The sequence below is a fragment of the Aristolochia californica genome, unplaced genomic scaffold, assembly GCF_029961685.1.
Source record: "Aristolochia californica isolate CCGP_79_NKW_82.1479 unplaced genomic scaffold, dmAriCali1.0.hap1 SCAF_2, whole genome shotgun sequence".
Classification (NCBI taxonomy): Eukaryota; Viridiplantae; Streptophyta; class Magnoliopsida; order Piperales; family Aristolochiaceae; genus Aristolochia; species Aristolochia californica.
In genome coordinates, this window is record NW_027181881.1 from 3,029,280 (window position 1) to 3,041,182 (window position 11,903).

The 11,903-nt window shown below is 38.3% G+C and overlaps 2 protein-coding genes across 3 annotated transcripts; one reads left to right on the forward strand and one right to left on the reverse strand.

Annotated features, from left to right (window-relative positions):
• Positions 1-3,810: 3,810 nt before the first annotated feature.
• LOC137956872 (putative invertase inhibitor) lies at positions 3,811-4,416 on the forward strand. Its single transcript, XM_068804525.1, has one exon. The coding sequence runs from the start codon at positions 3,811-3,813 to the stop codon at positions 4,414-4,416; it is 606 nt and encodes a 201-aa protein (XP_068660626.1).
• Positions 4,417-4,732: 316 nt separating this feature from the next.
• Positions 4,733-10,907, reverse strand: LOC137955662 (uncharacterized). Of its 2 annotated transcripts, XM_068802705.1 has the most exons (8): positions 10,382-10,907; positions 9,586-9,783; positions 9,196-9,468; positions 7,345-7,447; positions 7,090-7,208; positions 6,123-6,299; positions 5,368-5,460; positions 4,733-5,241 (listed from the first exon to the last, which is right to left on the reverse strand). In XM_068802705.1, exons 1-8 carry the CDS (start codon positions 10,667-10,669, stop codon positions 4,747-4,749), a joined length of 1,746 nt encoding a protein of 581 aa, XP_068658806.1. In that variant the 5' UTR covers positions 10,670-10,907; the 3' UTR covers positions 4,733-4,746. The 2 variants fall into 2 exon arrangements, with proteins under 2 accessions (XP_068658806.1, XP_068658805.1); XM_068802704.1 differs by having other exon boundaries at positions 4,733-5,460.
• Between the last annotated feature and the right edge of the window lie 996 nt (positions 10,908-11,903).

Below are 11,903 nucleotides of genomic sequence, written 5' to 3' on the forward strand. Positions count from 1 at the left end.
CTGAAGATGCAAGACGAGGATCTGGAAGAATTATCCATGAGAAACAAACCTGTGCGAGTCTTGAAGATTCTCTTGTGTGTTGTTTCGTCTTGAAAATTCTCTTAAGTTACGGCTTCAGGGGTTTAAAACGGGGAGGATGAGTTTGGCAACTGCAGTATTTTGACACTGGATCTAAATGACATCCAAACTTATCCTCCCCAATTCTAACCCCCGAGAGAATTTTCAAGACAAAACAGCATATAAGTGAATTTTTCAAAAAGAATTTGTTCGTTGCTGCTGCTGCTGCTGCTGCAATAGTGGCGTCTGACTGTATGTACTTATGCCGTCAGAGGTGTAGGATTTTTTTTTTGATATTGAGGGACACTGAAGTGTGAGGGACGGCCTTGTCGTTTTTTGTTATAAATTGATTGAGCGAGTAATAAATCCACTTTCTTACAAAGATTTCCTTGCAGGGCTGGTTCTATTTTCACGATGGTGATCGATGGTTCATAAACTTTTGGAAAGGAAAAACCAATGGCGAGGAGAGATTCTACTCGAACGATTTGGTGGAAACCCTTGCATGCGAAGGATCCTCTTGCCAGCATCTAGCTACTGGCAGTTCATACTCTTTTTGGTTTTATTCAATGTAGACCTCTTTTTGTCTTTATACATTACATAAATTTGTTTTTATTTGGGCTCATCTTGGTTTATCAGCAAAACCGAGAAAATTAGGGAGATTTTGTATACCTCAAGTCCCTTGTATGTACCATATGTCAAATTATTTTCCAAACTTTATTTGATTTCTCAATGATTTTCGTACAGAGAAAGAGAACACTTAGGGAACATATAGTCCCGTAAGTGATAATCATATATTTACTTTTGCCAAGTTTGTATGATGAACATTCAAAAGAAAGATCAAGAGAAGAACACGTTTTATGTCCCAATACACCAGAATTAAATAATTTTTGAAGTACTTTAGAGTTTGGGTGGCTTAGACGTTTATGCCACATCTTAGGTCCATAACCAACAACATTACATGCAAAGGAAAGGAAATGAAAAAAAAAACTAGAACTAATGGTGGAAGGAAAAACATAAAGAGGAAAGAATTGTTCCACTTTAGGCCCCTTCCGCGATCATCATCCCTGACACTTGATCCTCCACAACACAACCAGATCGAGAGAAATGAACATTACAATTATTATTGACCAATTGACCAACAAAAATAAGATTTGTGGAGAGATCAGGAGACACGAAAATATCAGTTGAGCAAGAGGAAAGATCACCAACAGGACTGCTAGGGAGAGAACTGCCATCAGCAGTGTTAATTTTTTTATTTCCATCATAATTTCTAACATTGGAAAGAGAAACAACAGTATTGGTCATATGGTTAAAAGCTCCGGAGTCAAAATACCGTGTCTGAGAAGAAACTTTATGATTACCTGAGGGCCCAAAAGTAAAGAAAGTAGAAATGATCATCTATTGTACCATCTCAGGAGTGAGTATGTTCGGGTTTACGGAGGTTGTAGGGGCAGCAGGAATAGGAACAACCAACAAGGCAGTATCATCTTGAGATACTTAAAGAGTGTTCCAGGAAAATTATTTTTTCCTTGATCATGTGATTTTATTCCTTGATTTTAGGATCTAAATTGATCATAAAATCAGTATATAATGTATTATAAATAACCTCCTAAATGAAGAATAATATATAATCAAAAATTATTTTTTGAAGGGTCTGTTTTTATACTTAGTTTGGACCACATATGGAGTTTCAGAGTGCAAACATGCTTTCAATTTACTAAAATCGGCTAAAAACTGGCTGCAGTTTTTTCAAGTTGATCACCCAGAGTACTGGTTTTTTTGTTACTGACACTTGTATAGGAGATAAAGGGCTGAAGTTGCAAGACTAGGATATAGGAGAATCATTCATGGGAAACAAACCTAAGTGAGTCTTGAAAATTCTCATGTGCTGCAATGTCTTGAAAATTCTCTTATGTTACAGGTTCAAGGGCTATAAATGGGAGGATAAGTTTGGAAAATTGCCTCTGTGATTCAGTATTTTTAATTTTTTTTCTTTTTGAAAATTGCTTGAAGGAAAGTCATTTTATTGTTGTTATGGTTCTGATGGTCTATTAGATACATTTCTAAAATTTGTTGTGGTTCAGGCTCATCTTGGTTTATCAAGAAAACTGAGAAGATCAAGTAGTGAATGATCCATGTAAAACTAACTTGTTCTCAAGTTCATTGTATACAATATAAATTCGGATGATCTGTGTAAAGAGCTTAGAAGAATGACACATCACTTTTCCTTGATTAACTTGTCATATTGTGATTGTCTAATTATTCCTTCTAATTTTATTGTCTTCATTGGTAAATTTCACTTCTTTGTCGTATATTTAACAAAACAAACGAGATAAAAAAGGCGAGTTTATCCAACTTTAGCTCATTATGCAGTTAGTTTGTTATTGATATTATCCTTGATTAAAGCTTGCAATTGGGTTTATGACACTGAAATCAACATGACAACTTTTATAAGGTGTTGAAGATACAAGGCGAGGATCTGGGAGAATTATCCATCAGAAACAAACCTGTGTGAGTCTTGAAGATTCTCTTGTGTGTTGTTGATATATTTATATCGGACCAATCATTGTAAAAGATCCGTGCAATTATTTTCCTACGAAGTTCGAGCCTTTTAGCGCACTGGTTTCAACATGGTATCAGAGCAGGTTGGTCTCGAGTTCGAATCCCGTTCCCGCCACGTTTCCACGGTTGTCCCCGTGCGCTTTCTACATGCCCTGAATTTCCATGGGTATAAGATCCGTGCGGTTATTTTCCTACAAGGTTTGAGTCTTTTAGCGCACTGGTTTCAACATGTGTTGTTTCGTCTTGGAAATTCTCTTTAGTTACGGGTTCAGGGGTTTTAAGTGGGGAAGATAAGTTTGGTACTTTAGTATTTTGTCATTGGATATAAGACTAACGCACAAAGTCAGACAAGCATATTTTATTAATATTTAGTTTCAAAGTTGGTAAGAAAAAAGTAATAGAAAAATTAAAACTGGTGATCTTTCATGAACATAAGGATTACTCTCTTATTTGCCTTTGACATCCCACAGCTTTCCAATTGATACTATCAGAAACATTAACTTTCCAAGTACTGACCCTAAACATTAGACATGTTTATGTTAGTAAAACGAGTATCTTGGAGTAGCTGTCTTTTATTGAAGTTGAAATATCTTGTTGTTTAATATTTTTAATTACAACAACCTGAATTGTTCGAGTCAAATAGCCCAAGTTGGGAGTCAATTCACCCAAGTTATGAGTCAGCTCGCCGAGTTACAAATCATGACTTACTCAAGTGTTCTGGATTTCTTGCATTGTGCAGGATTACGAGTTTGGAAGTGGCCTCGGGCTTCAACTTGCCCACAATAGACTTTTGAAGCTAAATCCTGGAACCAATCTACAGCCATCAAGGGTGCTGTTCTCTTTCTTCTCAATATGCAGGTATTATGACCACTGTCACTCTTAATTACTGGTAACTCCTAATTGCTACTGAACTGGGTGCATTTGGGTTTGATAGGGTTGCAACATCAAATGGACTACAAAATAAAATCCTTACGAAGAGATCACTGTATCTGAAGTAGCAATCTCCCATTCTTCCATTCCTATCTGGACTCATTTATTTCAATTTTCCTCCCATACCTGTCCAGTGAGATGACCCACCCAAGATTAGTTTGCTTTCAGCCAATATTGGTTGGAGCACTAACATTTTTCCTCAACAATAATTCAACACTTGAAAATAGCCACAACCAGACCAGAGCTTTATCAAAAGCACAAATGGCCATTGCCAATAAGCCTGCCCAGTTCTTCGCCATGACTTGTCTCAATCCTCCATTCCGGCCACTTCCGCTTGTTCTCGTTCCCTTTCTGCTTGTTTTCACCGACCCTTCTCTGGGCGCCAGACTGGGAGACCAGAACTCGGACGAATTGGTAGACAGGGTATGCAGAGGGAGTGACGACTACTACTTCTGTGTTAGTACCTTGAACTCAGATCATCGAACCCCCAACGCAGATTTAGTAGGTCTCGCTCAAATCAGTGTGGACGTGACTACAAAGGATCTAACCAGCACTTACAATTACATAGAGGTCTTGTTGAAGAAGACGACAGACCCCAGAATGAAGCGAGATCTTGGACAGTGTTCCGGATTTTATGACACTGCACGTAATGCCACCTTAGATGCAAGCAAGGCTGTGGCGAGGAAGGACTTCGCGGAGGTTGTTACCGATGCTCAGCTGGTGGGTGCGGCAGTGGGTGACTGCCAAGATGTGTTCAGAGCAGAGAACCCCCCTCTCGCCTCGCCTTTGAAGGAACAGAATCAGAATGCAATAGATCTTGCAACTATAGTTAACTCTGCTGCAAATCTCCTTCGGGGATCGCATTGATGAGCAGCAAGGAGTAGATGACCTGTTTTTCTTTCGAGATTTTGGCCTGTTTTGTCGAGAAAATAATATTATTGTTTCGTTTCACTGCTGTTGTCAGATTAACAAGAATGTCTGAGACTCTGCACCGGCTGTTGATTTTAATATCTTATGTTTGTAGGAAAAGAAACGAAACGAAATTCCAAACTGTCACTGTTGCTGAAAATTAACCGACCGACACTTGCTAACATGACAAATATCTCTTCACTCTTTCACTCTCTGGCATCTGCCCCAGGCCGCCAACTAATAATATCAGAAACTTATTAGAAACGTATCATTTGATTGCAAAATCTTTCATATTATACCACCAGATGCATCCGCATCCTTTTCATGTTCACAAATTAGTCTTTCCATCATTTTTTTATACATGGGCATATAGTGATCATTTATCATAGTCCGAGACAGGCGGAGTTTACTGTACAAATTCCTCGGTGTTTCATATATCCCAGCTTTCTCCTCCGTGGAGCCGTCCTCATCAGAGTTCGTCTCGGATGCTGGCAACACAACCATATGCATGATTCTTCCAGGAGGATAAAACCTCTGCGTTTCTGTAGCAGATGATGTCGGCTTCTTGTTTTCTACAGCATCTGCTATGACCACATTTTCCTCTTCTATAATTTCCCTGGCAGCTTGGGCCTCTTCTTCTCGGGCTTGTGCATCCGATTCATCCTCTTCCCTGTGAAGCTCCTTTTCAAGTTCATACCAGAGCTCTCCCTCGGTCATTTCTTCGGCTGTGGATGTAGTAATGACGCTCTCAACTGGATTGATTTCATCTTCTCCAGATGTCTCCTGATGGAACATACCATCAGTATCAGAATACCCGTTGAATGCCTCAATGATCATTGAGTTGGAGTTTCTCCTAGATATTAAGGAAGTATCTGGTCCATCCTCCTCTGAATTCAGCTGTGGACTTACAGAGCGTCGTCGTGCTCCCATACAAGACCATGAAGAGAAAGAGGAGCGGGTCCTAACAGCCTGAGCTACGTTCTGTGCTCGCTTCATCACTCCCTGCGGTCAGATCTCCGATTAGAAAAAACTGACAAAATGAGATAGTGGTGAAATGCTACCCTGAAATTGGTCCTTCATTTCCATGTAAAAGCTTAAAGCAACCAAATTTGTTCCATTAACAAATTGAAATGTAAGCCGAAGCATTCAGAAATTAGAAAGACAATAATTCATTGCTCATAGTGTACAAGCTCGAATGGCATTAAACATGCAACACATAATATTGAAAGCAAAGTTGTCAATAGAACAACTCCATTGCACTTTCGGGTTTCATCTAGCTAGAACGTCCATGCTTTCATTTTTTTTTTTCCTGCAATAATTCTTCACAACTTCCTCCAGTGAACTTTTGTTTCAAGAACCATCCCCTTTCAATTAAATATGGGCATAATGAATTATGGACTGGACAATAGCAGAAGGATACAAGATCCTCAGTTTTGTTAAAAATCCCTAACTAATAAAAGACCACAAGCAAGGCTAATCAGCATCAATATGACCCCACCTAACATTCAGCGGCAGAAGCGTGTAACGCTTGGTCAAGCACGACAGAAATACATCGTGTCATGCAATAAAGTTCCAATAGGCTGTGGTGAATTCTTTAGAAGGCGCATAAATCTTTTCCTTTTATGACAAAATTTCAGATTTATTAATAGTCCAGCAGGTTTTACCTGAGTATGACTGGAGACAGGGCGCAGAAGTGCACCAGCACTGGCAACTCTTGCTTTGGCAGTAGATATAGACGGCAGTCGGGACCCCACGGCAGAGGCAGAGCGATAAACAACATTAAGGAATCTGGTGCGCTGAACTTCATCCTGTAAGTCGGTCAACCATGATGATGATGTCACCTGCCAAAATATAAGTTTAATATATGTCAGGTCAAAAGTAGGTTTATACTCTTCCATGGTTTTTAAGAAATAATCCCTCCTGCTTTTACTAGTGTAACATATCTAATTTCTAGTTATTTGTATTTTCCTTAATGGTGAACAAAAAATCATCTTCAGCCAATTACACCTTTTTTTAAAAATTTAAAAGACATTTAAATTCGAATTTGCAATTAATTAAGGTGCACAATATATATTGAAAAGCATTTTGATGTCAATTTTAAGCATGTTTCTCCAGTCATGCAAAATTTTCTACATCAGAACTTTTTTTTGCCAAAAAAATGATGAATTCATCAATGCCAAAAGCCGAAGAAATCTCACAACAGCTAAGAAGGGAAGTCGATCTATCGTTAGCTAACTTATCAACATGCCCATAGCAATTCTACAAGAAAACCAGAGTCAGTTTGCAACTTTTCTGAAAAGCCCATAGCAGAAATAGTAACCTAATCCATGATGCCTGTCATACATCAACATCAGAGTCTCGTTCTAACTATGTAAAGGTTAGCAAAATGAATCCTCCTAATCTGCTCTAATCGACTGGAAACCATGTTCTACTGGTTGACAAAAGTTGTGTAAGTTGTCAACATGTGACCCTCTCTTTTCGGGCTTGTATTGGCACTTAATGCTAGCTAAAATAGTTAATATTAATGCAAAGTAGGACCCATAATATGAAGAAGTAAATAATATAAACACTAAGTAGTAAAAACATTAATTTGAAGCGGCAATATGTATTGAATAGAACAGATAAATATACCTCTGAGCGAAGATCATCAACAGAAGTGGCTGAGAATGTAGGGACTAGATCAGATCCGTTTATTATTGTAGTGATGAAGTGTTTCCCAGATTCTGCCAAATCCCATGTCATACAGGCAGCTGTGGAAAACTAAACACAATTAGCAATTGATAATGCATTTTTTTTCTCTTCAAGAAATATATATATATAAACATACACACACACATTCAATTATTTACCAATAAACTAAGAAAAATGCCAGGACAGAGAACATGCCTGGAGCAAATGCAACACAGGTGCTTGAAGAAAACTGCTCTCGTTCTCGAAGGATGTATGTCAAGATTGCAGCAGTACCACCACCAAGGGAATGCCCAACAATCTAACAAATAATAGAGCACCATTACATTTTATATGCACAATCAGAGGAAACATTTTCAGAACTGTGCAGAAGCAAGTTATTCAATCTCAGATACCACCGAACTAGGGAGGAGGAAATATAAAATAGAGCTTAGCAAAAAAATATTGGTCATTTAAAAAAATAAATATTGGTGAAAGGGTGAGCTATGCGCATGACATGGCCAGGCAAAGAGACCCTGCAAAATGTTACTTTTGTTGGTTCTTACAGCTATAAGTGAGCATCAAAATACTTGGAAATAAATAAAATACCCAACCAAAAGTTAGAGAACACTGATATCAGCTCCAAACAGAAAATTTTGGTTATCTGATCAAGCTTGTAGTAGGACTCAAAAACGTATGAAGTTGATAAAGAATTTTAAAATTTCAGTTATAGGTATAAAAGAATTAGAAAAAAAGTATGGACCTATGCACCGAATTTCTAGTTTAACAATAATTTTGAATTAAATGACTTAAAACTTAATTTCTTATTGTTCTACATTTATTTATAACCTTATACGTGCATGATTGATTTTTTTAAGAGATACATGATTGAAGTTCATGATAGATCATATATATATATATATATATATCGAAAACAGAATGCTTTTATTAATTGAAAAATTCAAATAAAATAAAAGTACAGCAGTGAAATACCACATAAAATTCAATTTTCCTAAAAGGGTAAATGGGGAGGAAAAAGCATGAACCAAGGACACCCCAGATGTTCATTTTATATCTTTTTCATATGTCAATAATTTTTCAATGATAAATAGAATAACGGTATTCTTGTAAATTAATGTGACCCACCTATGACCTATACCACATAAAAGAGTTAGAAGAGCTTAGGAAAATAGGATTTTTTTGCTTTTGGGTTTTCTTGGTGATGTCAACAGAAGACACAAGTTTTTAAGTACAGAAAGTTCTTTATTCCTTTTAACTGTTTTATAAGTAAATTATTTCACTTTAGCACACAAGTATTTTGTTCAAATATTTCATTCAATTGCATCAGTTTAAAGGTATTCTGAATCAAAATTGAAACACTATCTTTTTCTTTTGAATGTTGAACCCCTCAATGGTGAGACTTGACCGAAGACCTCACCCCTCTCTCTCCCATCTGCAATGTCATCATTAAGATTGGTTCGAAACACATGCTAAAGATATCTAGCTCAAAGCATGAAAAAGGTAGCTCACCACTCATGGGATAGCTTTACAGCCATTCAAATCTCAATAAATTAAAATCTACTGTCTCCTTTCTCTATTGAAAAGGTCATAATCTCCTAAAATAAAAAAACATACTCTCCGTAACCTCTTCCTATTTCAACCGAGTGTTTTAAACACAAGTATACATAGAGATGGCAGTCAGTATTCAGTATCAAAGACAGCTTCCTCTGTTCTTCAGCTTACACGAAGAGCTGCAACTTGTTTACACTGTTTTTGCAACCAAGGGAGACTTGTAATTGCATAAGAAAAGGACCTAAACTAGAGAAAATGAGAAGAGAAATAAAGATGATCTGACATACATCACGTGATTTAGGCTCGCTTTCACAAGAAAATTTGGTTTTTTAGAAAATTTATTATTTCGTTGTGATTTTCAAGAAAATTGTTATTTTGTTGCATTTTGACCTCAGTCACAACTTCTCTTAACTTCAAATAGATACATCGTTAGGATGGGCATTAGGTGTGCAAATGAGGATAATTCCTTAAACTCACATACAAACTGTTTGCTCATACCTTAATTTGGTAGTCAGGGTATTCATCAACTGCCTTAAGAAGGCAAGGAATTGTAAGCTTTGCAATCCAACGAGCTGCAGCCACCATTCCACAATGTGCATACCCAAGAACTAAATTGCTAACTCCACCTTCATCTAAAAGTAAATGGTGGAATGGCACAACTGCACCAGTTGCTGCTGTCAGGGTATCCTTGATGCTGTGTGTCCCTCGAATTAATAAAAGAATACATTTCATATTCTGATCTCGTATAATTGTAAAAGCAGGTTTGAGAAACTGCATGAAAGGTGACAGTTTTTAGCAATAAATGTTGTCCAAAGTCAATAATACAAAAACTAATTCAAAATGAAAAGATCCATCAAGTAGTCTGGGGTGTTCCGGACAAAAACATACCCCGGCTTTAGGTTCTTGAAGAAGAACGTCATCCAGTGAGAATCCAGCAAATTCCAAAAATACTGGAAATGGCTTCTTTGAGAAGGACATACAGAATGTCAATAATCTTAAATGGTGAATCAAGTCAGACATAATTTCAGGACCTTTAAGCTGTACACAATCACTTCCTCCATATACACTAGCGACCTGTAGATTACCCTGAAGAAAAAAAGACAAAAAAATAAATACCTAAAAATACTTCTAACTTCTCCGAGTACTGAATACATAGGAAACATATCTTCAATCATAAAAGGAGAAGATCTTGAATAGAGGCCTTGAAAGTTTAATAATAGCTTATGAAGAAATCAAAATGCAAATCGTCCAAGTTGTTAAGGAAGAACAGATTCTTCTGAAGGCCAGTCATCTCTTAGAAATTTCCCAATTTTATGACCATATAAGAATATGAGTGTTTAATGATAAACAAGTTAAAAACCCTAGAAAGTAACAATTTCAGTAATAGTTTCAATTTTATTCGTAATATTTTCAGTTTTATTTCAGACGTTCCAGAGTTAACTCATTATTTAGTGACTCTAGTCTTGTATAAATCCAACCACATTCCCAAAAGAAACACTATTTGCTCCTACTAACGGGAGAAGAAGACAAGTAGCCATCAGAATTAGAAAAGAATAAAAACATGAGATGCAGTATATTACCTCTCCCTTGGTTCTCTGATCCCACAAATTCATAAAACTATGGAAAACGGTTCTCACGATCCAAATCAGAAAGCCCGAATCAAAATCCTAGAAGCATTCCTTACCTGTTGCCGCATGAGATAATTAATCCCGAAAGCCAAGTCTCCAATTGGCCATTTACCAAGCGTCTCCGAGTATGTAAACCGAATCGTCTCCGACAACGACGCCATAAATTCAAACCACGTCACCGGCGCCTGAGCGGGCCTCCGAGAACTCGACCTCCGCCCAGACCGATTCAGTTTTGAAAGATCCCCGTCAGGATCGTCCCCGACCCTAGCGGACAATCTCCGACTCAAAGCGAAATACAAAAGCATCGCCGCGCCAGCCGCAGTAGCCATGATTCCGGTGGCCATCGGATTGCCAAAAATTCCAGCGCGCCGCCAAGCTTTCACGAAAAGTCCCAAGTTCAACAACTGGTGATCACGACGAGGAGAACCATCTCCACCGGATCAACCTACGAGACAAATCCGCAGCTGGAAGCACGACAGTCGATCGAAAGCTGGAAGAAAGCAATCCCGCAATTGACTGGATTTATTCTCAGAGAAAGGAATGCGTTGAATTCCAGCTAGAAATCGGGGACGTTGCTTTCGGCTTTTCCTCTCCCCTTCCACGGGCTTACGGCACGCCATAGCTCTTAAGTACGCGGACGACTACTTTCCAAAAGGTTAAACAGGCGGCTCCACCACGATCTTCTCCAAAATGGCCAGTCTATTCCATTATTGACTAAATAGTCCCAAACCGGACCGTAGCATAGATGGGACTTCCTTTGTAGGGCTGGGCTGAGACGCGAGATAGAAGCTTTTGGGAATTTAGAATAATCAGATGGAGTCAACGGTAAATTTCCAAGCTTGAAGACGAGCTGCGTACGTTAAGCATCGATGCGGCGGATTGGTTTTGGGAGCCACTGGTGAGATCTCAATAAAAGTTAAAAATAAAATAAACAAACGGAGGCACCGTAAACGAAATAAAAGATAAAACTCAATACTGTGGCTCTTCAAAACGGCCAATCGATCTTCGTTTCCGTGTAAAGGATTTTACAAGCTGCGCCGCGCCTCGACATTAAAATATTGTACAGATGGAGACTACCATTATTGGGTTGTTGGCCGCTTCTGAACTCTGCAAGTTCCCTGTCTTCCTCACTTCTTTGTTGGTAAACTGCCCTTCAACTACTGAAGCAATCTGTCTTCCATTTGTGCGAAAGTTGGTAGCAAAACTGTCTAACCGAGTCAGACTCGACCAATCGATGCATGCAAAAGTCACAATAGCAGTAATGAAGGTCGACTGCCTGACTTCAACTCGAGTGAATGACTTAGAGAGCAAGAACTCTCTGTTTGAACTGGCTCGCCATGAACAACCATATGAGCAAGATGCTGAAGATCAAAAGAATCCAACTCGACTGGATGATATTTAACAGAAAAGTCACAGTTGAAACTCATTCAGTGCCATAACTGGATGAGCTTAAGAAAGCAAGAAGGAACATTTATTAGGATTGACCGCACAAAGGCAACTCGACATTGAAAAGCAAAAGGTGAATAAAATCCATAAGATTTTTCCCGAGGAATGGATACCTAAGGTAAGGATCATCAA